The 26658-nt window shown below is 40.9% G+C and overlaps 1 protein-coding gene across 3 annotated transcripts in view; it reads right to left on the reverse strand.

Annotated features, from left to right (window-relative positions):
• Positions 1–26658, reverse strand: part of DARS2 (aspartyl-tRNA synthetase 2, mitochondrial) — a 256389-nt gene that overhangs the window by 149810 nt on the left and 79921 nt on the right. For all 3 annotated transcript variants that reach the window (XM_086951537.1, XM_086951536.1, XM_086951538.1), the window contains 5 exons: positions 25059–25182; positions 16003–16049; positions 15100–15206; positions 12597–12666; positions 9607–9786 (listed from right to left, as the gene is read on the reverse strand). In XM_086951537.1, coding sequence (XP_086807663.1) covers positions 9607–9786; positions 12597–12666; positions 15100–15206; positions 16003–16049; positions 25059–25182 — 528 coding nt within the window. The remainder of the gene's footprint in view (positions 1–9606; positions 9787–12596; positions 12667–15099; positions 15207–16002; positions 16050–25058; positions 25183–26658) is intronic.

Below are 26658 nucleotides of genomic sequence, written 5' to 3' on the forward strand. Positions count from 1 at the left end.
TGTAGGCAGAAAAGTCAAACAATCTGCGTTGTATGCAATCACTCCTCCTGCTCAATTGGAATGGTACAATACTAGTATTGGACAATGATAATGTTTTCCTTTTTCTTGGCTCTGCGAAGGGGTGTGTTTTGAAGTTAAATGAATAATTTATGTACCTTGACAATTCTTCGCTATGCTGTATTGCTTCTGGTCACATTTGCCTTTTGTAAGGTATTTAAATAAAATCAATACAATTTGTTATTAAAAATAAGAAAGGTAAAAAAATGGCTTTTAAATGCACAGTTATAGTTTGGAAAGTTCTGTTAATGCATAGGTCGGGCAAATCATTTATGTGATGATACAATGATCATACTGTATGACCTTACCTTATCTGTGATGATGTGGAATATGGCCTCTGACTAGGTTCCAGTTGCTATTTGTTTGCATCGTTGAAAAAAATCAACCATGGCTTTAAAAAAAAACAAAAAAAAATATATATATATATATATATATATATATATATATATATATATATATATATATATATATATATATATATATATATATACACACATATATATATACACATATATATATACACATATATATATACACATATATATATATATATATATACTTTATTGGCATGACAAAGACTGCAATCTGCCCACTAGCAGTCGCTTCACTAGCAAGACTATTTCGAAACCCATGTTTTACGCAGTCTCTCTATTGGTGACCTGAGTGCCTGTATTTGCAGCTGATAGTTCTTGGAAGAATGGCAGTCAAAAAAACTGCCTCATGGACCTTATACCTGTGTCAATAAAATGCTGTGTCTATGATGGGTGAGGTTCAGTTGAGTGCCAGTTGATAGCAGATTGTGGTACTGTATTTTTGGAAGTGCAACTGCGCAACCTAACAAGAATTAGCATGACTGCACCCTTGTAAACAGAGCTGTGTCTAGCTACCGAGTGCATCACAGCCTGTGCTACTACCCCCTTGACCACATTATATCCACAGGGAAAAACAAATGTTGCCAGTGAAACTGCATTAACCACAGTTGTGCTGTCTGTGTGAAGGCTGCCTAACAGCCTCCAGTAAATCACCTTTGCAAATAGGTTGAAGCATATGAATGCAAAAACCACTTGTAACTGAAGTTTTGTAAACATAAGGCAGCGTAGTGACAGCCCTCAGAAAGTTTAACATGTGCAAAAGCATGCCTGGGACTGCACAGCGCCTGCTGAGTGCGCAATAAAAACATTTTTTAAAGAGGATGGCACCTATGTGCCCGACTATTGGAGGGTAAATTAGGCAGAGGCTGAGTATGTGCATTAAATTAAGAAGGTCAGTTTGAATGTCCTAGTAAATGGGCCATATTTTGCCACCACCAGGAGTTACCAATACTAAGGGTTGGGTCAATACTATCCATTACAAGTTGAGCCCTAAGTGTCCAGTACGAGATGAGAAACTACTAGGGGAAAAATGTTCCTTCCTAATCTGACTCCCTTGGTAATTCCACACTTCCTTTTATACTTTTACGTAGAGATCTTGGCTGGTTTTAGCAGTTGAAATCTCCAGTTGAAAGTAGAGATTCACTGTGTTCCCAAGGGTCTTATTATTCCATTGGAGCTATTACAGCTGTCACTGGCAGCAAGGGAACTAAGAGGGCATTTGGAATGAGCACTTAAGTTTGGATAAAAGAGGGCATGAGAGAGGAAGGTCTGAGTAAAGAGTGAGTGAGTTTGGGGTAACAGAACATGGTGAAAATACAAATCAAGGTGAAAGCAAGAAGAGACTGAAAAGAGGGAAATGTAAATCGAAATATGAACATCAGAGAAGGAGGGAAATAGAAAAGGGAGGATGGGAGAGAATGGATAGAGGAGGAAACTGGCCACAGAGAGAAAGAGGGATTTCTAATCTAGAGAAGGGGTATATGGAGATAAAAAGGGCAATGGAAAATCTAATGAGCAACCTAGAGGCATATTCTTTTGTTTTTTGCCATTTTGTCTTTAAACACCATAAATAGGGAAGGTCTCTATTTTGATATGGCAAGGGTCCAACCTTTGTGATCTAACGTTCACTGAAAAATGTGCATGTGAATGCCAGCAGTTACTTAGATCTACAGAAAGTGACAATCGCAAGTCTGTAGGATATGACAACAGGAGGTACAGCAGTGACAACAGGTCTCCGAGTGACACCAGCAAAATTGTCTGAATGCAGATAGAGAATATCACCTAAGTTTCAGTACTCATGTAATCACTTGGTCACCCACCTATTTATCCCTCTTAGTGACTCACACACCTGCTACAAAGACCTGCCTGTAACCTACATTTCACTCATGGATTAACTGCACAACTTTTGTGAAAGATGAAAGCTGGTAAAGTCTGCCATGCTGAATCTCTGTGAAAGAGGGAAGTTTCTGTAACTTTTTGGGCGAAGAAAAGTTTGTACTAGTGCTGCCCGAATTGAATGTGACCTGTGTTGATGAAAGCTTGTACTGCTGCTGTGCTAGCTTTCCAAGACAACTGAAGGAGGGGCACTTACACCATGTCTATCTAAGGTGTACCTGCTCTATGAAGAACGATGTTCCCAGTGATGTTGCTCTATCTTGTGTATGAAACTAGGGTCTGTTTCACTATATTTAAGTAAGATATTGAGATCTATAGTGATGAGGAAGGCGTCTGACTCTGCAGAAGCGATTCTGGAGTGCCAAATCATATCAGAGGAAAAAAGAAGCAGGGTCTGATGCTGGACCCTCCCATTTTTAATTCTGTGGTAGGGAGACACCAATAAAAACATTTTAGCTTACCCACATACAATTTTAATTTAGGTCTAACAGTTTACCAAAGGGAGAACATAAATGTTGACGTAAGGGACATAAAGTCGTCCAAACTAAGGAACCTAGAAGTAGAAGTTTGTACAACCAGTAAAGAGTAGTAAACCAGTGATCGGTAGTAGTCTTGGATGATCCCCAGTGCTATGAGAAGCTCATGGATGAAGGACAACACACCACATAGATGAGGGCTCATCAATCAACCGGAGTACATAAATGTGTGGTAATTTCATAATTGGTTTGTCTGTTCTAGGAGTGCTGTACTTCTTGTATGGTTAAATCGGTTTATAGTGAGTGCACAACGGTCCATTAACTCCTCACTCCTTCTTTAGAGCAACCTGTATTGCACCTGTATGACGATCTGGGTGTACTATCTGATATGGCCGTGGGGCCTTATCGTAGAGTACACTCACAGATACTGTTTTGGGTCCAGTCGGTATCATTTACTCTACCTTAGCACAAGCCTGTGTAGCTGTGGCTGCAAGCAGTAAGGCTAGGCAAATTAAGATAAAGCATTTAACAGTACCAAATAACGGAATAAGAAAGTCACACAACAAGGAAAAGGCAAGACAACAATTTATAAAACTAGAACATATTTGTATGAATTTTTAGAGTCCTTGCTCATCAAAATTAACCAAAGGGTTACGGGAATACAGATTTTAGAAAAATAAATTCTTTTATGTGCAACCGCAAACCAGCATTCATCGACAAAAACGTTGCAAACGTTTGAAAAGTTTGAAACAGTTACTGGGTCTCCTCTTCTCTAGCTATTAGATGTAATGGCAAATCGAACTGGCAGTGTCACACACTGCCCTTTCAGTCTGCAGTGGGAGACTGAGTTCCATTTTGTCTCTTTAACATGCAAGGTGGAACAAACAGTGCCTGAATGAACACTCCGCCTTACATGCCCTTGGTACTCTGGATAGCATATACTAGGGACTTATCGGTGGGTTAGACCTTGCCAACTGGGTATATCAGAGTAAACATACCTTTTGTAATGGGTCAGAACACTACTGTCTGGTTAGCAGGCCTCACTACACTCTTAAAGTCAAAAAACAGCAGCTAATAGTCCAAATGGGGCAAAAAGTGGTGGAAAAAACCTGCACAAAAACCTGTTTCCCTACAACCTGTGTCTGTATGTGTGAGAGAACACGGTTGTGTTCCTCCTGCTACTGCCGTCTGTCTTTTGCTTATTCTTTGTGCTATGGAACAATGTACTGCTGATGCCCATGTTGTACCTTTGTTGTGCTGTGTTCCACTACAAAAAAGACAATGTGCATTGCCAATGTGTGTTTTAATAAACAACGTGAATGAGAGACTGAACCATGACAAAATATGTAAGAAGGGTTTACCTTTGGTTTTACATTTAACAATCAGTTTTTTTTAATGGATTAGATACCTTTGCAGTCTGGCAAAACACTTAGCATGCTGGGGTTTTGAGCCTATAATGACATTGTTTAAAGCAAAACTAGAAACAAAACAATATACTGTTGGCTGAAGAGCCTGGAAAGGCTGATGGTATTATGTCATACTGCCACTTGATATTGAGTTGAAATCGAGTGGGAACTAAAGTGCACATTACAAACCACAAAGCATACCAGTGGTTATTATGCACTATAGATTAAACTTGTTCTGTGAAAATGATGTCATGAACCACTAAAACGACAAATTCAAAATGGATACTATTACAAAATGAGTGCATTGCATTTATGAAGAAAACCTGCCAGTCCTTTCTTATCGAAGTTGTATCATCAGGTGGCCTTTCGGACTGGCATCAACTGCCAGACCTCTAGTCTTCTTTTAATGACACAGTTCCTGCCTACCTCCTTGGCGTCTGGCTGATTGCTGCTAAGTCCTCTCAGGTTCTGCTGTAGTAGAAATGGGTCAACTCTTCTTGCTGGAGACAGAACATGCGTGCAGCTAGCGGTGACATCCGAAGAAAACAGCAGTGATAGAATAATGGAGTGGTGGCGACAGGTGGGGTAAAATGAGCTCTCAGAAATTCTCACCATGAAAAAATAGAACAGGAGACTGGAAAAAGAGCTACATTGGATAACTTGTGAAAAACAAAATCTGGGTAAAAGATAGTCCAAGGCCCCACGTTCAGAGTTAAACTAATATAGCAAAGTACAACCTTGCGGAAGGAGTCGAACGCTTCAATGGAGTGGTGGGTTTACACAGGTGAGATCCATTTTTCAATGGCCACTTATTTCACTTTTTATGTACCTCTCATGGGGCACATTTGTATGTTGATTCAACTTACTCAAACTTCAATCCCTCACATAAAACGGAGCATAAAACATTTTTAATGGGATGAACAATCCACATGGCGGATCTGTTTGGCCAAACACCAACCCACCAGTGTAGTTCTATCAACTGTGGCATGTGGAATACAACTGCTTCTCTATATTGCATTTACGAATTTTATAAAAACTATCATCTGCTGGGAGGTGGTACTTATATTATTTTATTCCTTGTTTTATATAGCGCGGACATGATGGCAGGTTTGGTACGAACTTTAAGCAACAGTAACAAGCGTAAATAATCAGATTGGGCCATTTGTGCTTACTACAACATACATACATGTCCTAACGATTACTAGAGATCTATCTGTGTTACATAGTCTGTGCTCTTGAAGGTATCATAATGGTGTCTGGACTTTTGATATTTATGGTAGGAACTTGCTCATAAGAAAAGTCTTCGCTTCTTTTTTGAAAACTGCAGTGGACGAGAGTGAGTTCTAGATTATTGCTTCATAAGGAAGCCAGTTAAGCACTTTCAGATGTGGGGTGATGTGGTCAAACGTTTTGGAGCTTGTTATGAGTCTTGTGGTCGAATTGAGACAGGCCTTTAGTGGAGCTGTTGAAATCTTAATCCTGATACAGTTGTGCATCCGTACTCAATTCGCGAGATGACCAATGCTTGGACTGCCGTTTTGAGGTCTGATGTAGAAATGAAAGGTTAACATTTTCTAAGATAGCTCAGATGGAAGCGGGCAGTTTTGGCCATCATGCTAATATGGGATTGCATGTTCAGGTTATTATCTAGCGTGATTCCAAGAGACTTGGTTGAGTCCACTATCTTTGGAGTACAGTTTAGCGCAGTGATCAACTTGGTCCATTCCATTATCCTCGCTGAGCTTTTCTGGGGTAAAATCAGAAGGAATTATATTTAATGTGGGTTAAGCTTGAAGTGATTGTTAGTTAGCCAATGAACAGTCCTCTTCAATACCAGGTTCATCTTGTTGATCTCTTCCAACGAAGTAATCTTGATATATAGCTGTGTGTCATCTGCATACATGTGAAAGGAGACGTTTGCCTGCTGTAAAATTTCTGTTAGAGGTTCTACATAGAGATTGAATAGAGATGGGGATAGTGTTTAGAATTGTGGTACTCCAATAAGATTAAGCGTTGATGCTGATTCAACTTGAATCTTTGCAATCTTTCCTTTAGGAAGGATCTAAACCATTTTAGGACTGCGCCCGGAATCTCATCCTTTCCACCAGCCGGTCTAGAATGTTGACATGGTTTACCATGTCAAATGCGGATGAGAGGTCGAGTAGTACTAGGAGACAAGTTTCATTGCGGTCTAGGGCAAGAAGAGAGTCATCCACTATGTGAAGAATTGCTGTTTCGGTACTGTGATTTGGTCTGAACCCCGATTGGCAGTCGTTCAGAAGTCTGGATTTAGAAATGTGTTTGCTCAGTTGTTGTTGAACAAATTTTTTCCAGGACTTTGGCTGGTATGGGAATGTTTGTTACCAGTCGAAAGTTATTAGGGTCTGAGGGGTTCTCCGTAGGTTTTTTTCATGATAGGAGTAACTTGTCCAGCTTTTAGGCAGTCTGGTAATGAACCTTGCAATAGTGAAGCATTCATAATCTTGGTCCACGAGGGGATGAGCCAGTGGTTGACCGTCAACCAGCATTTTGGGGGGAAGTGCGTAATTGAAATGGTTATTTGGTTTTATTGTCAAAAGGGTTTTGGCAATATCTTTGTGGTCATAATACTTGAAGTCTGACCAGAAGAGCATTATTTTTGGGCAGTGCCTGTACTGGTTGATACTGAAGCATAGTTGGAGTGTTCTTTTGAATCGAGGGGGTCTCTGTGGCATTCTTGAGCTCAATCTCCAGGGAATTGGCTTTGGCTGTAAAGAAGATTGAGAATTTGTTAGATTGATCTTTTAATAGTTCGAAGAGTTACCTCGGTCTGTGTTTTGCATTATGCATTCTCTTCCGAAATCTTTTTTTGATTTTAGAATACTTTTATTGTAGGCATTTCTGGCCTGTCTTATTAGTTTTAGGTGGGTGGAGGATGGATGTTGTCTCCATTTCTGTTCTGTTAGTCTGAGAGTCCATCTTTCTTCGTTGAAGGATCCGTTAAACCAAGGGTTATTGTCTTTGATTGGCATTCTTTTGAGTTTTAATGGGGCTATGTCATCAATTGTTTTCGTCATCGTCGTGTTGTAGTGTTCCGTGAATTTGCAGACGGCTGCCATGTAGGTGGGAGGTTGCAGTTTTCTCACAACGTGCTACAAGATTCTCCATGTTGAGACCTTTGGTGTCACAAACCCATTGTCTGGGTTTGATTGATTGTGATGAAGTTTTCCTTTTTATCTATGGTATTCGGAAGGTAATAATGTGATGGTCTGACCAGTCACAAGGGATGATTGCTATTGTACCCACTGCTTTTTCTTTGGAGATGATCCAATCTATTGTAGAGCCTTTCATATGAGTAGGTAGATTGCATGCTTGAACCAAGGATTGATCTTCAATGAAGACGCTGAGAAAATTGACCTGGCTATCATTGTGGTCTTCCCAGTGAAGACTGTAGTCCCCTAAAAAAGTATCGTTGGAGTAAGGATCAGAGTTTGCAGTAATGATTTCTGTCAGCTGGTCTATGGATATGGTGTTTTTGCCTGGGGGAGGGTAAAACATGTGTATTTTGCATAGTTGGTTATCTGTGGATCTTAAGGATAGCCCGAGGCAGTCACATGATTCAATGGGGTCCAAGTGTACTTTCATGATAGCGAAGTCTGATCTTTGTATACAGGCGATGCTTCCTCCAGTTTTGTGTATGCTGTCAAGTCTCACAATGTTGTAGTTCAGTGGAACTAATAGATCAAGGCAAGGGGAAGATGATTCCGAGAGCGATGATTCTGTTAGGGTGGTTACGTCGATTTCCTGGTTTAAGATATGGTCGGCTATGTCTGCGGCAAGTTTCTTTGCGGAGCAGCAGTTTAGTAGTAGGCATGAGATAGTTTAATGTGGGATGTCCCTTATTGAGTCTTGCTTCTCTGGGATTAAAGATACTTTTTTCAGGTTATTGAGGTTTGGTTTTCTGTGGTTCATCTGTGAGGTTCTATTTGCATTGATTGGGACAAATTGAATTTTTTTGTTCGTCTACTTTATGGGGAAGATTGGGCGATGACTCATAGGATAGCAGTAGGATTTGTAACAATATCTTTGAGGTATTTAAGTTGATTGCAAGATCGCTATAGTCTGTTTGTCTAGGACATTGGTGTAGGGTTTAGTGTGCTGTGTGGTGTGTATAATGATTTCTAAAAAAGGTCTATTTTTGAGAGATATTGTTCTGGGAGGTGTAGAACGTTCTTCATATCTCTGATAGCGAGTTGCAAGGCCCTGTATGTCTTGTTCGATTGGGAACTGAGGGTGTCTAGCTCCAGTCATGAGGGAGGATAGATGAGCAATTGTTGGGGTGAGCCTGCAGGTATGTGTAATGGAGTGTTGGATAAGTCTAACTTATGATGATTGTGGCTACTTTCTGACCTAACTGTAGATAGTATCCTATTTGTTAGGGGTATCTTGAGATTGTTAGTATCAAAAATATGTTTATATCTCTGGTTGTCCTGGGTAGTGGTCGCTGACTCTGCCCGACTATATTTTGTTAGAAAAAGGAAAGGCCTGTTGTTGAGGCTAGGACTGGGGATGGAGCCAGTAGGCTATTGGAGATGGGGCTAGGAGAAAGGGAGCTATTGGAGATGGGGAGCAATGTTGCTTTTTTGTGTTGTGGGCTGATGTTCCTAGCTTTAGGGATTCTAGATTTTTGTTTCGGCTGCTGGAGCTCCTTAACAATGCCAGATTCTACCTTATCAGGTTGACTCATGCGTGAGATAACAGCTTGCGAGTTAGTGTTTTGCTGGAGTTTTAAGACACTCCTGGGTAGGGGAACAGCTTGTGGAATATGGTATTGATGGGTTTTTGAGGGAAGGCTGTTTAGAACACACTCTTTTAAAGAGGTGAAGTATTCATCAAATAATTCTAGGTCTTTGTTGTCTGCTTGTGTAAGTATTGTGCCATTTTTATAGCATGTTATATTCAGTATAGCTCTTAGATTCAGAGAGGGTGTTAACAGCATCCTTGTGCCGTATGGAATGTTTTTTTGTTCCTGTAATTTTAGCAATTTGGTCAGGGTATTGCGCCACTTTGCCATAATATTGGTGAACAATATTAGGTAACTTCTGAGTATAGAGCAGGATGGTGTCTTAGGGCACTGCAGGGAAACTGCAGATGATTCCAATGCCAACTAAAGAAGGCGCAGAGGAGTCAGAGCATAGGAGTGGCCCACATAAGTTCATGAACACTAGAGCCCTTTCTGACCTTTACCTCGTCTTCCCTTTAAAACAGGTATTGACTATGCATGGAAAAAGACAAAACAGAGTTTGCTCATCATATGCTAATAGGGTAATATCTACACATAAAAATACTAATCTAAAAAAGGAAAGCTGGAGACCACGTTGGAGCTATTGGGTTATATTAAAAGGCAATCAGGGGACAAACCTTCATTCCAAAGCGCGTGTCTGGCTTGTCAGTGCCATAGGTGGCCATGGCTTCAGCATAAGTCATAGAAGGGAATTGTGTTGGCAATGCATCTTTCTCCTCAGGCCATGAGTATTGTAGCAACCCCTCTATCAGCCTCTGTATCCCGGCCTGATCCACAAATGACATCTCGATGTCCACCTTAAAAAAGGAACAGGCAAAAATGAAACAAACAATAGTCACTTTCAAAGATTGTCAGCCAGAACCAACTAGGAGGTTTTTAGACATCTTTCTGTATAGGGTCGAAATGTGGCCATAAGGAAACTATTCAAGAATGAGGGACAAAAAAGGCACGTCCACCACTGCCAAAATGACCTGTCACACATAATGCCAACCTTTGTTTGTCACGTGGCCCACTCTGAACATGAATTATAGCATTAAATCTCATTATTTCAGCAAGCAGTTGAGTGGTGCTCTGCAATGTGGTGGCCAGGAAGGAAAAGCAGGGCACATGAGGAGCCAAAGAATACTTAGATTTGTGCATGGAGCTGGGGATAAAAAACAGAGGAGACGGAGTAGTTATGTATTTTAAGTGTTATTTGGAGAATTATCTGTGCTATATTTTGTACTCACTTGTGAATAAATGCTTAAATCAAGGGTACAAGAATGGGATTAACACACTTTTTGATTGCCCAAAATTAATAATTAACCTTTAGATGAATTTCATATAAATGGATTTTTTACATGCATAACAAAACTTCATGATGTCTCTTAAAAATGTTTCCCCTCGCAAGAAGAAACTATTTTAAAGACACATGTTCTCCCTGTTAGATAGCACATAAGCCTAAAATGTACTGGGTCCCTCTACTCTAATTCAATGAATCCTCATAAAGTCCTCCCTAACTCAGATCCCACGAACGGAGATTGAAACACATCAACATCATGTGATGAGTGAGGAGCAGGCTGTAAATAAGACTTGTGTGACTCACAGAACGGAACATACCAACTGAACACACAGAAACTTGTTTTTTTTCTGAGTGTTCCCTCACCCTCATTAAGGACACTATTCATGAAAAGTTAGATTGACTTTAGGAGGAAAGCTAGATCATCAAAAGGAATATGCTTATTGAATTTACTATTTTGTTAGAATTGTGATTATACCATTTTAATGTTTTTAATAGGAGGGTTCAATAGAATGGTTGCAATTGGACATTCCAGTCACGAAGAGAAGCACACTGGGAATGGAAATGTATTTTTAAGTTAGGATCCAGTTGTGTGGCAAAGAAGTTAAAAGTCTGAGAAAAATGCTTGTGTGCTTGCTCTTCCATTAACCACACGACCCAATTGGCAATTTGGGCGCATGTCTTTTTGTTTAGAATTAAGGTTCCCACTTTTCTGTTTTTACTGATTTTTACAGATATATACAGAGAGAAAATAATTTATTTTCCTGTCTGTATTTCTTTTTAAACGTGGATAAAAATGGAAATTGTATTCTTTTTTGAGTAATTCTAAATGCTGTCAGTCATGATTGCCAGGCCAATTGCTGTGCAGATTGACAGGTAAGTGGTTAAAAACATGGAATTTTAGTAAAGAAGGTTAAACAGCAATAGATTTGCATACCCTGGATACTAAAATGTTCATGTTTTCATATAAGTGCATTGATTTATCATCTGTGGGTGGCCATACCATTGTAACCTATCCGGCAATCCAGCATGCATACGCACTTATTGGTTACATAAATGTGGAATAATACTAGTTTCATCTTCATTTTTTCAGAATGCCCCCAAAATATGGATAAATACAGATGGAAATGTCAAACAAAATAAATACCATGAAACCGGAAGCCCGATTTATAATAGGTGCAGGAGAGAGAGCATCAGAGGAGCTTAAGGTAAATTGTCTGCAACAGATTTCATAAATTCGCATGACTAAAATGTTAAATCATTTTAATTTTGAAGATATTAATGTACACCCATGGTAAAGGTTTGAGTGTAAAAATAAACACAGGAATGGGATGAGGTGCCAGACAGGATTTTCCTACGTTTTTCAGTTCTTAGCACAAAATTAAACCAATGTAGGCAAGGGAATTTGCAGAAGTCTAATTCAGTAGTAGGGACCCAGAGTGCTATGAAAGGGAAAATAAAATACAAATACTAGTTTAACAATACTAACATAGCTCCACATTTAGAAGTCTTAATTTGAACACAAACCAATCTAGGAAGTTTCTCTTATCGGGATTTGGAGGTTTTTGGCTGTAAAACGTCTTACAGAAGCACTGGAACATAGGAAGAAAAGTGAAGCAACGGAAAGCGAAGCAACAACGAGTCCTGCTGAAAGGGGAGCAACACAAGCAGGAATTCAAGCACCAGAAACAAGAGAAGGGAGCGGAAGAGGAGTCAAACAAGAACAAGGAGAAGGCAAATGAAGAGAATCAGGCATGGTAGAAATAAGACAAAAGACTTACATCAGGAGTTACAGGAATAGAAAGCAACGGGGAGCAGCAAGAAGAAAAGCAGCAAAAATAACAGATGGCAAATGAGAAATACACAGTTATGTGGGTCATAGGTGGGACTGCAAAGGCAGTGGTAGAAATATGAGTGATTGGACGTGAAGGGAAGGAGGAGCAAATGGGAGAGAAAGTAGGAAGTGGCTCAGGCGGTGAGGGGATAAAGAGGATGCAGATGAGTGGCAGAACAGTAGTGCCAGTAAGAGAAGGAGGAGAGCTGTTGGAAGGAAAAAAGAGGAACACTATGTGTTATGAAAGAAGAGGAGCCGCCCCAGGTGAGGGAACATTGAGAGCATGAGAAGAACTGAGCAGGTAGCAGAGAGGGGAACTGAAAAATATAAGAGAGGCGTGCTTTCCCTGGTGGCAGACATACCTGGATGACCATAGCAGAAAACAAAGTGCTACCACCTGAAGGATAAGATGCCATCTTTGCCCTCTCCACTTAACCACTGCTCACCCTCATCACTGGTATGCTTGAAAAAAGGGCAGAACAGTTTGCAATTACCTGCGTGAATTCAGGCTGCCGGTTTGGTCTGGAACCCTCATCACGATAGCAGCGGGCAACCTGAAAGTACCTGCAGGAAAACAACAAGCAATGAACTTTACACAAAATTCAAACTAGCACAGCAGCCTCTGTTTTCATAAATCTGTCTCATTCCAAAATTCCGAGATAAAGAGGGTTATGGATAAGATGGCTTCCTCAGGATGACCTTTGTTTCACTTGTGCAGGAGGAAACAAAGGAATTGTGCACATCCTCCAATGTGGACCTTTGCAAAATTAAGGAATTTTATACACCCTATTTGTTGGACTCATGCTAAAATAATACCTCTAAAAGAAATTTAGCACAACTTTCAAAATACCTCTTCAACCACTGTGGCTACATCAAGCAGGCATGGTTGTCTTTCGTGTGTATGATGAGCTACAGAAAACCGCTAAAAGGGAGATGGAGGATAACATTGATAGCCAAATTATGATCTGTATTTAGGCGTTCGACAAAAGATTCCCAAAGAGGGATGGTTTACTGTCAATGCAGACTGGGAATCACCTGGGAAAGACAAAGCAGTTTGTGAGGGGACCTGAATGCATTTCACCAAGACTGGATTGAGGTAGAGCACACCAATGACCCTCTGTAAGATAAGACTGCTGCAACCCTTTGGCCTGTCTCAAGATACAATCTCAGCAGCAACTTTCAAAACTCCGTATTCCACCGTAAAATTGAACACATCTGCTTGTGCTTCGGTGGAGAAGGGAACTCAAACCTCTTTGATTTATAATGCTAATTTTATTTTTGCCATGTGATAGGTTGGACTCAAATCATAAGATCACAATCAAGAAAGGATAATTAATTTCCAAATGCCAGCCTATGCAGGTTTAATAAACTAATAAAAGTGCATTGAGTATCGAATTTATGCTTTCACAAACTGCCGCATAGGGACTTCTGATGAAAATTACCCAAATCAACTCAGGCATCGAGGATCCTGAATGCTTGTTGTGGGACACACTGTAATGTACAACGACATGAGTGAAGGAAAGGGACAAACAGAGCTTGTTGATGGTCATGAAAAACGAAGGCACTACTGCAACACACTTTACATGTTTCCTTGCAACTAGTAGGAATATTGTCTTATTTTGAGCTCTATTACAACGGAATTCATTAAATTCAAGAATGCTTGTCTCTTAGTAGCACAATCTGCACGTTATTTCCCTGTCTAACATGGCCAACCTTGTGGAATGGTGGCATCTATGAGCACTGCTAGGAGACAGACAGACTCAAAGTAGCAAAACAAACTAGATATGAACACAGAAGCATACTGCAGACAATGTATCAGTACCAACATCCTACAAACAACACCGTGCCTGTTATAGAGTATTCATTTGTAGATAGTACTGGTTCACATGAGCCCCAATGTTCACCAGACTTGGACTAGTCCTAAATCAACTGGGAAGTCATCTACTTTGGGACTGCGGTAGCACACTTGAATTCCAAGGGCAGCATCAACGCACACAATGCCTTAAGAGGGACAGTGGAATTTCTTGGATGCACACACATGGATAAAAGTCAAACACCTTCTAGCAGTCAGATGTATCGCTGGGAAGGAATTTACGTTTTTCAAGGGCAAATAGTGGGGTTCCTTAAAAGTTCTTGACTACATGCAAGGCCTGGTTTCTCCATGTTAATGCGCAGCATGTGGGGCACAAGGCAGTTCCGTAGACTAATTTTAATGGAAACCTTTATGGGGACAATAAAAATCCAAATCTGAAAACAAGCAAGAGAACCTCCGCCTCACCATGCCCGATGATTTAGAGACAGCGTCTTGGCGTACTCTTCAGGGATGGGAGCTAGGCTTTGGACAGGAAGCACTTTACCCTTCTGACTACATTAATGCAAAATAGCTCCATTAGTAATTTTACTAGGTATGGAGATAGCCACTTCGTATGACGACAAAAACAACAAAGGCGTTCCTAATTTGCTACCAAGTATGAAACCTAAAATCGCGAGTGTTGAGCAGGTGGATGAGAGGAGAATGCCCATCTGGCCTTCTCCATGTGCCACATTATGGGAGAGGGAGCATGGAGTCCCAAAACTCTTTCAGATATCTTCAAACATAACCTCCATAGATGGATATCCAGGCAGTGTTTATATGAAAAAACATATTATTGTCGTAATACTTTACTTAGGGTTACATTCTCAAATATTCTTAATTTTTTTGCTATTGGGGGGAGAATTCTGGTGCGTTTTATGCTCGGGCAGTCAATATCGGCAAAACAAGCAAACCTTTTAGTATGGAACAGAGGGGCCTGATAAATGTTCTACTTTTCACTAGTTCGGAAACAGAAAATAATTTTGCTACAATGTTGAGGTTTGACCTACAGAGCTTGGGTGTTAAATGACTGACAAACATCAAATACGCCAGCAGGAAAACAGCTTATGCACGTCTGGTGTATTGGACCACATGACAGAAAGGAAGGCCTGCTTGAAGAGAAACCATTAGGAATTAGTGCTCACCTATCCAGTCCTCCCACCATGAGAAGCTGCTTAAACTGCTGAGGACTTTGTGGCAGTGAATAAAACTTTCCCGGCTCCCGGGTCGGCACCAGGAATTCCTTTGCACCCTGTAACAAAAACATACAGAAAAAATGTCTGAAAAGAAGTAGCAGGAAAAAATGTTGGTGGTTGGGGCATAAATGCATTGAAGGAGCTAAAGGAAATACACAGATTGCAAGGCCGCGGAAAAGGGAAAAAGAATTAAAAAAAACATACGATGACTGAAAAAAAAGAGAGCGAGGAAACAAGAAGTAGTGAAAATAACAGAGTCAAGCACAGGAAAAAAACACCACCACTGATGGCCAATGCACATTCCACAGAAAAACGACACACCTGTCAGATGTGCGAATAAATGCAACCTCTCAAAATCGCTATAAAATCACTATTCTCTAACCATTCAAGTGCAATTCAACCCAGGAAAACACACCTGTTGGTATTAATATACTTTCTTCACACAATCCCAGCAAAAAACACCCATATATGGGCATCACTGCACCCTCCTTAACCACCGTGGGGAAACTACACCTGTGGGAATCGATGCAGCTGGTATCAGTCACAGTGGACGAATTGGCACGCCATTTCATTCTTTCTTCAGCTCTCCAAGGAGTTGACTTTTTACTGCTTTTCCACAAGCATGTTGGATACTGGTCACAAGGAACCCATGTGCAGTACTACTGGTTTAACATACTTCTTCCACAGCAATGGCAAATAATGTACTCCCATCACTGTGAAGGGACGGCAAGAATTTGTGATTTTAAATATTTGCCACAGTCACTGTCCCCTCTACTAACAAGGAGCCTGTGTCGCTGGTTGGACATGCTGGAGGTATGGCACAAAGCTATTCCTTAAGATGGCTGTACTTACACCAGGTGTTCTCTTGAAGAGGGTAGGCGTTTCCACATCCACAAATCCTACAGAGAAAGACAATGTGAGAATTCAATTTAAAAGAGGTCTCAGTCCCACTTCTTCTTCTCCTTAATATCTCAACTCGAAGCATACTCTTTGAACATGAGGCCTGCAGAAAAAAAAACTAGGATCCTGTTCTTTATTTCGTCTTTTATCTGGTTTGCCCCTTATCTAGTCTGTTTAGAATTGTTCTGCTTAGCTCATCCATATTCTATGTGCCCTAGTTCATTTTTTTATCATATAAATTCCTTCCGTCTTCTAATCTTTATTGTTTATCCATTCAGTCTTTTTTTCACTCGCGTCATTGTTAACTTTTACATTTGTATGTTTATGTTTGCTGCTTTCCTGCAAGTTTATTTTTTTTGCCCTCCACGTTTAACATGTTGCATATTTATTCTCCTTTTTACATTGATCCTGGGCAGCCTATGGGCTGCTCTGCGAGGCATGCTGTATTCAGGTATGGACTTGAAGCACCGGCCATTTTCCGCTCATCCTTTCAATTGGCTTATGATACTGTAGTTTCTAAATGGTTGCTTTTCTTTCATCAATAGGCTTAGTAGTCCCTCCTTAGTACCGTCTTGTCTGCATTTGTAACCTCCTGCTGTTACACGGTCTGTTTTATCTACAGTCTTTGAGCACTATTTTCTATAATGATTTTCCTTTATTGCAAGCACAACGTGCTTTCCTCGATGGGCGCCCTCTTTGCCTCCAGACGCACGCTACGGTTTTTGCACGGACCTGCTTTTACATTTTTATTGGGCCAACTGACGAACACATTTTTTTTTTTAATAAAAGCGCCTCATACCGCGATTTTACTTTAGTGGTGGCCAGGCACCTTTCTTTACACAAGCGCGTCTAAAGAAAGGGGTGTGGCTGCCATTACAGTGAAAGAGCGCATGGGGCGTGTTGACAAAAAAAAACATTTGCAATGCAATAGGTCTCGCATTTGCGAGAGTTTAAGCTATTGGCATTGTAAATTAAAAAGCTTTTTATTTATCTATTTTGAAAACAACACATGAATAAAAAAGACATTGTCATTTACAATGCCAATGGCTCAAACATAAATGCAAGACCTACTGTATTGCAAATGCTTGTTTATTTTCTGTTATTTGGTGTGCTTTGGTTTTCCTTTATGTTTTAGTTCTTCACTGGCCTTTGTTTTGTCGCTACACTGCTCTTTTTATTTTTTCACCTATAGGTGCGGTTTCTCTGAGCAGCCGGAGCCATTCAAGTTCCTATGTTCTTATTGCTTTCTTGGAGTCTTTTTGCCACCTAGCATCTCTTCCCATTTTCCTTCTCAGCGGTACTCTTTTGTAATTTTTTTTGGAGTAGCTCATCATTTATCGATGTGTGTCCCTCAAACATAATTCTCCTAAATAGTTCTGTTTTTCATTCAGAAGAAGCTGGAGTTGGGAATTGATCCGAGAAGGTCAGAGGCCAAGGCTGCCATTTGATGCAGTTAACCCTGATAGGAGCTTGTGGACAGATAGCCCTGGTGCAACTCATATTTTGGTAGTCACCTGTGGCATCTGGTAAACTTATCCAGGAGACATCTCAGGGTCCCAAGACCGCAAATGGGTTTCAACTAAACCAATGTCTCTTCTTCAGTAGAACTGTTACTAGTTGGGAGAAAGACCTACAGGAAATGAATGCCTCAGGTGAGCTGCCAGAATTCCACAATTGAGATATAGAGAATTATCGGAGTATTTCCCTTATTTAGTTGGAGAACAGATGGTGAGATATGAGGGTGCAGTGGACAACTGGTTCACAGCAGTACCCTCGCTACAGCTGGATAGAGTCAGAATAGGAGGTCACAGCAATGCTAATCTTCTTTTTAAAATGCACAGAAAATGGGTACCTCAAAGGGCGAATATTTGTTTAAAGTTAAATATGCTTTTTCGTCAAAACAATGTCTGGAGTTGGTGCAATACTGGGATACACAGACCCTTAAAAAGAGTTTCTTGCATGTGAGTTAGTAGGGAGTATAGGTTGAAGCGCTAGTATAAACCGAATGACATGTGCAAGACAAAAAGAAATCTAAGTAGAATTGTCCGAATGGAGTCTTTGACCCAAGAATTTTCAGTTGCCTTTTAAACATTTTAACAAACAAAATAAGGTTTTCACCTAAAATAGATGGTATTTAAGGTTATGTTCCGGAATTATTTATTTGAGCACGTAATGGTCAAATAAGTAGAAATATAATTTAGTTCAGAGGGCAAAGCAGAAGCATCAGATCAGTTGAAGTAAGTTAGCACCTGGGAAAATATATCCATAGCACGGAAAACAAATACCATAAAGATTAATGGGGAGAGATCAAATTATTCTTGGACACATTTCTGTGAGTGGGACACCACATCTTTTAGCTACCATACAGCACCAAAGTAATTAAAAAGAAAATGGAAATTGGTCTGCAGGGGATCTCTAACATCTAAAGTCATAGTGCTTTGATGTAGTGACTCAATGAGAAATAGAGGATTGATTTGTGATTTAGAAAGTGTGTAGATACCGATACGCTCTTGAGACGGATGACACTAAAAGAGGGAGAGAGATTCCTTAGGAGTTTTAAGGAAAACTGAGGAACAGAGAAAAATGTAAATAGCGCATATGCTGGAGTATTATAGGGCATTCGTAAGGCAAAAAAGTCTTGAAAATCAGTTATTTAGGTCTGAAGTGAAACTCGAGGAGAGCCTACCCCTGGAAAATAGCCTTAAACTGCCCAAGAGTGAGACACAGAGTGAGAGCAAGGGGCCCCCACCGTTACCCGCATTCTTTTTAAGGTCAAAGACTTATTTTTTATAAAGCAGTAAGGCTGTTGCAGATTATTGCAGAATCCTGTTCTGTCAACCAATGTATAATAAAGGATTAATACCTATTCTAATGCCTGCTTTCTCACTCATTGATATATGCAATCATTTTGGGAATGGCCATAAATCTCTAAGGTATCTTTTTCCTCACCTGTCGATCAATCCACTTAAAACACCACAACTATCTTCTTCGTATCTACCAGATCAATCGTGTTTTCAATTGCACCTTATTCACCTTTTTACCCCTTTAACACCACAAAATGTGATCCCCCACACTACTGTACGCAAGACAAACTCATTGAATCATATGGCCTGAATTACTTCCTTAGACCACTGCTTGCCACATTAGAGGTCAGGGTTCAATTATTTTCTCAGTGCTACGCCATCTTGTGCAACATTGTCTGTACTTAGCAAGCTTTGCCTATTTGTCAAAACAATGTTTTTGGCGCATTGAACTGAGCTGTAAACCCTGCTCGGATACTTGCAAGTTAGTGTTCTTGGACATGTACATGACTTGGAAGGAGGAGATTCCAAAACTCAAAGTGGTCAGGAAGCTCCCAAGTAGACCGTGTGCAGAGAGATACACAACTCCTGCCTGCCACATCATCAACATATTTCTTAGCTTGGCTACCATTTTCTTCACCTCTTAACCTTCTCCTAGTTCTAGCATCCCAAATACGAAAAAGGATGTGTCAGACATTACTGCAGTAAAATCTTACATGTTTATTCCCCACCACTTTTGCCAACCTTTCTTGAAACTATCTGGGATCTCGACTATCCTTGCCTGGTCTTGAAAAGACCACTTGGTAATTGCCACCCTGTGTCCCAAAGCGTTCCAAGTACTGATTCACAGTCCTTAATTCCCTCACATTCTCGGGCACTCACACAGCTGCCCAGTCCACATCTCTATTTGTTTCACTGTGACTTGCTTGAGCATCTCAGTCACCAGCCACCCTTCTGCTAACCATCCTACTTGTTCCTTTGACAAAGACAATATTTACAGATAAATCCTAATCTGCCTCTAGCCTATAATTCCCAGGCCTCCAACTCCTTTAAAATACACATAACAAATACACACAGAACACAGGCATTAGACTACCCAATGCAGCAGTTCTACCCAAACTTCTAAACTCCTAAAACATGTTTTTTGGAATTAACTCTATCCTTCTTAAAAAGGTGGGGTGTTGGGAGGGTGCGCAGGAGGAGAATAAATATTCGTGTGTCCCAGCACTAAGCTTTGTGAAGGTTCTTTTCTCATGCAACACCCCACAATCTCACCCACCCAAACTGAGCTCTTGCTCTGAGAGCCTAATAGAGCCAATCAAGGAGAACCTGACCAGCAATGGAATGCAAGAAGTAAAGTTAGGAGAGAAGATTATTTACGGTTATAGAATAGGCTTATGCCCAGTGAAAATATTAACACTATGGCATAGGCTTCACCAGGGGTGTCCCTTCCAAACGACAGCACCGTTTTTAAGTTTGTGTTGGATGAGTTCCTAAAAGTACTTCAGTCATTGTTTTTTGTTTGCTTTGAACCTGCCCCCTTTTGAAAGAAATAGAACATCTCCTTTACTCAGCATTCACTGAAATATTATACAATAACATTAGCCCTTGATCAGGAACAGAGCTTAATCCGGGGTTTGTAAGCAATGGGACAAGAAAGGTGTGAGGAAATACATTTTTGCAGGTTCCCCCACTTTTTGACTTTTAGGTAAAAGGGGATGTAATGATATTAGACTTCAGTAAGTGTGGAGCAAGAATAAAATGTCTGTGGTTCCAAGTTATATGAAAGAAGGTGTGAGTGAAAGACTGGATCAGGCTGATGATGTGATGGTTAGTGACTTGGACAATGTACAGCCTGCGTGAGAAAAGAAATCTGTCCAAAACAAATTCTTATTCAAAAGAGTTTTTCATGTATTAGGAAACTTAAGGAGCTTGGGTGGTGGTGGTATATGAATTCTTCTCAAGGTCACGAAGTAGTTTCCAAATTCTTGTTTTCCATTGTAATAGTCTACCTGTTTGTTGCGGTTTGCGTTTGAACTTTGCATAGTGTAAATTAAATAATGATTGTAGAGATGGAGAAGTGTTGGCATGTTACTTAAGGTTGGGAGGCGGTGGCAGTGTCTCCCCGACCCGCTGTTGACACGAAGGTAGAGTTCCTAGACTGTTTGTCTGTCCTGACTGCGAGGGCTGCGAGGAGCTAGGAAGGAAAACGAAACTTTGGCATCTTTTAATCATTTGCGACCGATTTTTAAATTGTTTTAGGATTGATTTTAATAATCCACAATTATAATTATAAATTGCCGTAATTTCCTAAACACTCTCCCCCGCATTGTCTGGGCTCGATATTGTAGCCTGCCCACCCCGGTCCGACTCGGCAATTATTGCGTAGAGCGGAGGGCGGACAGGTAAGAGCCAGGCATACGAACTTCCACTTCCGCTAGAGCGGAGGTCAGCGCTCTAGTCGTCACCGTCTTCAGGGCTATTTAGCCACGCCTACCTATCAAGCCCTCCTTGCTAGGAGTAGCCAACGCACCCAATGTTAAAGATGTTGTTGGAAAAGGACCTCCAGGATTTAAGTGTTTTCTATTGAACGTACGTTCTTTACCTAAACACTATCAACAACTATGGGATCTTATCAATACAGACATGCCAGACATCTGTTTTCTTACAGAGACATGGTTAAAACCCCACACCATCCCCGCAATAATGCTAGGGATCCCAGCTGGATATAAGATTCTACACCTAGATCGCCTGACTAAAATTGGAGGAGGTGTGGCTGTTGTTTATAAAGAGAACCTAAAGGTCTCAGTACTTGACCAACGTAGTAATGCTCAGATGGAAATAATGATTTTTAGATTTTCTTTCTCCCCTAAATCACAGTGGAAAGGAGTATTAGTATATCGTCCCCCTGGTTCATGTTCTGATTTCTCTCTAACTCTCATGGAACTATTAGCCCCGTATCTTAGAGCCAATGAGGATTTCATTCTCCTTGGAGATTTTAATATTCATATAGATGTACCAAACAACCCTGACACTATATCTTTGCTTGGTGATCTATCTAGTTTGGGACTTAAAACTCAGAATAATGGCCCAACCCACTTGGACGGCCACACATTGGACTTAATTTTAACCGACTGCCCCAAAATAATATGTTGTCCTCCCATTATTATTAGTTGGTCAGACCACTATATGTTAACTTTTAAATTACTTGGCCCTCATCCACTGCCCCAAAAACCCCTTCCTGCTATATGGAAACGAAAATGGCATAAAATAACTCCAGAAGAACTACAGAAAATATGGAAAGAATCCACTCTCTCTGAAGAGGATAACATCGAACAAGGCTTAGCCAAGTTCAATAAAGCACTCCTGGAAGCTATTGATTTACTTGCACCGTTAGAATTGCACAAGCAATGTGCTAAAACAAAAACAGAAACATGGTATACAGAAGAATTAAGAGTTGAGAAACAAAAATGTAGGAGTCTGGAGAAAAAATGGAGGAAAAAACATACTCCTATTAGCAAAACACTTTACCTGGAGGCTCAATCTAACTATTTTAAAAATATAAAAAAAGCCCGGAGGCATAAACTTGATTTACAAATAACAGAGGCAGGAAATTCTACTAGGGAACTCTTTAAAATCTTACAATCCTTTGTTAAACCCACAGCTTGTGAAAGCCCAGACGATTGTAGTCAAAATCTATGTAATGAGGTCTCTGTATTTTTTGAGAATAAAATTGATTTAATTTACGAAAAAATCACTAAGGCATCAAATAATAGGGATACTATCAACATCTCTAGCCCTGAGTCAATTAAAAGTGGAATAAGTAGACTCACTCTGACTACGATCCCAGAGATCAGTCTTACTGAAGTAAACACTCTACTTAACCTAATTAAATCAGGCTCACACACAGACCTACTACCTGCTAAAATGATAGCTCCCTTGGGTAGCATATTAGCCCCGAGCCTTAAAACACTGATTAACCTTTCTCTTAAAGAAGGAAAGATTCCTAAAGACTGGAAAAAGGCAGTAGTGAACCCAATCCGCAAAAACACTGCGTTACCATGGTCGGACCTTAACAACTTACGCCCTATATCCCTCCTACCCCACCTGAGTAAGATGACTGAGAGACATGTCAACTCTCATCTCTCTAAATTCATCGAGGTAGCGGACGGCCTGGACCCCTCTCAATCTGGGTTCAGGCCAAATCATAGCACAGAATCAGCTCTCCTCTCCGTGACCAATACCATCCGGATGGCACAGGAGGATAGGGGAGGCTCTATGATTCTGGTGCTATTAGATTTGTCTGCTGCTTTCGACGCGGTGTCTCATGACACCCTGATCAGTCGTCTGGAGGGGATAGGAGTGGATGGAATGGCCCTATCATGGCTAAAAAGTTTCATTTCCAACCGCTCCCAAAATGTTCGCCTGGGCTCCCATTATTCCATCTCTAGGGAGCTCACTAAGGGGGTTCCACAGGGCTCGTGCCTAAGCCCCACATTATTTAATGTGTATGTGGCCCCCTGGCGAATATTGTAAGGGAACATGGGTTCACACCAATATCCTACGCTGATGACACCCAGCTATTATTCCCATTCCAAAATATGACCCCTGCAGTAAAACATTCTTTCGCTGCTGGAATGAGAGCGATAGCCGGATGGATGACCTCCAATTGCCAACAATGCAATGTGGGTAAGACGGAGGTCATGCTCTTTGGAAATGCCCCACTCCTTTGGTCACCTGAGTGGTGGCCCCCGGAACTAGGTACAGCTCCATGCCCAAAGGAAAGCGTAAAAAATCTGGGTGTCAAGCTTGACCAATCTTTGGTGCTTAAAGACCACGCCATACAGGTCACAGGAACTTGTATGAGAGTGATTGGCCTACTTAGAAGGGTTTTCCCCTATTTAGCAGATCATCACCGGAAAACATTAGTGCAGACCCTAGTAATTAGCAGATTGGATTACTGCTATGGATTACTTATATCTGCTAATGAGGAACAGCTGGGGAGGCTACAGGTAGCCCAAAATACAGCTGCTAGGCTGATTCTCAGTGCCCCTGCCAGAACTTCCTCTCGTCCCTTACTAAACAAGCTACACTGGCTTCCCATTCGCCAGAGAGTACAATTCAAGATATGTTGTACCATCCACAAATGCTTGTTTGGATTGGAACTGGCCCTAGATATTTGACTGAAATCTTCAAACCTTACCAACCTGGAAGAACCCTACGATCAGAAAACCAAGCTTTGCTCCAGATCCCCAGGATCAAAAGAGAAAGACAGGGAGGCCGAGCCCTTTCATACAAGGGCCCCACTCTCTGGAATTCACTACCCCTCACTCTTAGACTAAATTCCAACCTCTCCGTATTTAGGAAATGTCTGAAGACGTATCTATTCTCTACTCAGTAACTCTAGCAATGCCATACAGATATCCTGTTCTTGCCCTGCTTTCGGAAAAACAAAGCGCGAAGATATCTCCTCGGAGATCGAATTCCTGCGCTATACAAGAACCGAAAATAAATAAATAAATAAAATAAGTGTGCCCATGGTAGAATGCTCTTGGGATAAGGAACGCTCTATAGACCTTATTGGGTAACATTCTGTGAGCCAGCAGTTACTGCTGGTTGGACATGAACTTGAGTATCCCAATAAAGTACTCACCATCTACACCTGGGCTCACTGTCTTTTCTACAGAAATGTCACAAGCATTTCTGGTGTCTCACACTTTGGGCCTACCTGCCCATGGACGCTATCATTAATGAGGAAAGACTTGTTGCTGAAGAGCCCCTACAGCTTCACTCTGAGATTTCCAGAGGCCTATAGCTGGCTCTGGCTTGAGCAGAGAAAAGCCAGCAAGAATCCACTAGAACCCTTGCTCAAAATGACCCCCCCGAACCAACAGGGTCCTGCAGCTAGTGTGACATAGAATATAGAACTCAATGTGAGAAGACAGGAAAAAAATAGATTTAATGGTAAGCAAAGGTAAGTGATACACACCACATATGGGTGTGGGGCAAAATGAAAAAACATAAAGGTATACACTGCATGGAACATCCTCCAGGAAGGTAGCTTCCACCTCATAAGTGCAGACATACAGGGAAGAGGGACACAGAGATAATTTGAATAGGTCCTTAACTGCCCAAAGAAAAGGTGGGACTGGAGAGAATAACAAACTGTCATACAGGCAAAACTAAAGGCACACAGGTTTGTCTCACCATGCAGATTGCAGAGGTACTCTCGCATCCTCATCACCATCCGAGACCTCAAACGAAGATTGTACTGCAGCTGCTGGCTGCGCAGGTCCAGATAGCGGTACTTCATCCTTAGTGACTCTGTTTTCTGAGGAACACAGAACGAGACACACAATGAGCAGGAAAGGGTCAACAATATTTAAACCCTGCGCCTACTATCCCAAAATTAGAGCACAACCTCCAGTGCTGCTGGAGCTTACTTACAAACATTTTGCACAGGGATTCTTTTTTTATGGAGGCACCAGATTTTTTATGTTGGGCTTTTTTCCGATGTAAATATTTTTTTATTAGTGAGAAAACAGTAGAAGAATACTTTTCATGAACACAGCATGTCGTCTACAACCCTTTAATGGGCCGGCCGCGTAAAGCAAATAATCAATCCAAAAGCAAATGAGATATGCTAAGCCAGGCATCATGATAAAAAGGTTACTATGTTGGGCTTTTTTTGAACAACCTAAAGATTCTGGGAGATGAAGGCTTGGCTTACATCAAGTGTACCAGGTGTGATAAAGTCCCAGATTCCAATAGTTTGTGGAAGGTAAGCTCAGAACAGCAACATAGTGTCCACGGTGACTTGGAATGGGATGCTAAACCTGCGTCTGAATAGCACATCTGTTACAAATCAAATGCCCTGGCCACGGGACTTTTGACAGTTTGTTTTGCAAGCTGAAAGGTCAGGCCTATTATTATTACCCATTTGTGTACTTTGCACTGTAAATGGATTCCAAAATATAGGTAGACTTCACCAAACATGTGTCATTCATGCTAGAACAACATCAAGTAAGTGATGAACACTTCTTAGTCTTTGTTGATGACTAGGGCACTTGCATAGTTTCCCCTGAAGAGTCATCTATTGGCTTAGGAGGTTGAGGTAGAGTAAGAGAAAGCTCCGATTAGAGGGTTGGGAAGAAAATGGTCCTTCCTTTGGACGTCTGAAAAGCCTTGGAGGACGCCAAGGAGGACTGGAGTCTGGTCCGTACCACTTGAATGGAACAAAGCCATTTAACCATGACTGTGCCCGTTTTGTACTGCTGGAGTAACTCATCCATGTGAGGATGAAACAGATTCATTCTATCAAAAGGTATGTGAATGACACTGCGGTAAGAAACCTGTTTGAAGTCTCAAAATCTTCTAACAATCCAATTGCTGTATGGACACTGTGGTCAAGTAATGTGCAACGGACTTTAGGAGGTCAACAGAATTCAGCAGCTCAGCCACACTCTACAACAGTATAAAAGTATATTTTTTTCCTAAACTTACATCAGGAATGGTTACGCTTGTGCCAAATGTGTAAAATGCAGCTTCAGTTACACAAAGTACTGATTTGCATGATGTGGGCTTTTGTCTAAAGTGGCACAGTGAGAGAAAAACGAGGGCTTGGAATGCTACTTTGAGAGAGTGCCAGTAGTTAGACTTTCGGTAAACATTCTTCCTATCACCTTTTGTGTGACTGATGTAAAATGCAGGTTGTCACTGTTGTATTGATATTAGCCCACCTAGATAAGAAACTACTAAACAGATATTTTATCCAATAGTTTCACGCAGTTGGTAAGTGAGAGGTAAG

This window comes from Lissotriton vulgaris, unplaced genomic scaffold (assembly GCF_964263255.1).
Source record: "Lissotriton vulgaris unplaced genomic scaffold, aLisVul1.2 SCAFFOLD_763, whole genome shotgun sequence".
Taxonomy (NCBI): domain Eukaryota; kingdom Metazoa; phylum Chordata; class Amphibia; order Caudata; family Salamandridae; genus Lissotriton; species Lissotriton vulgaris.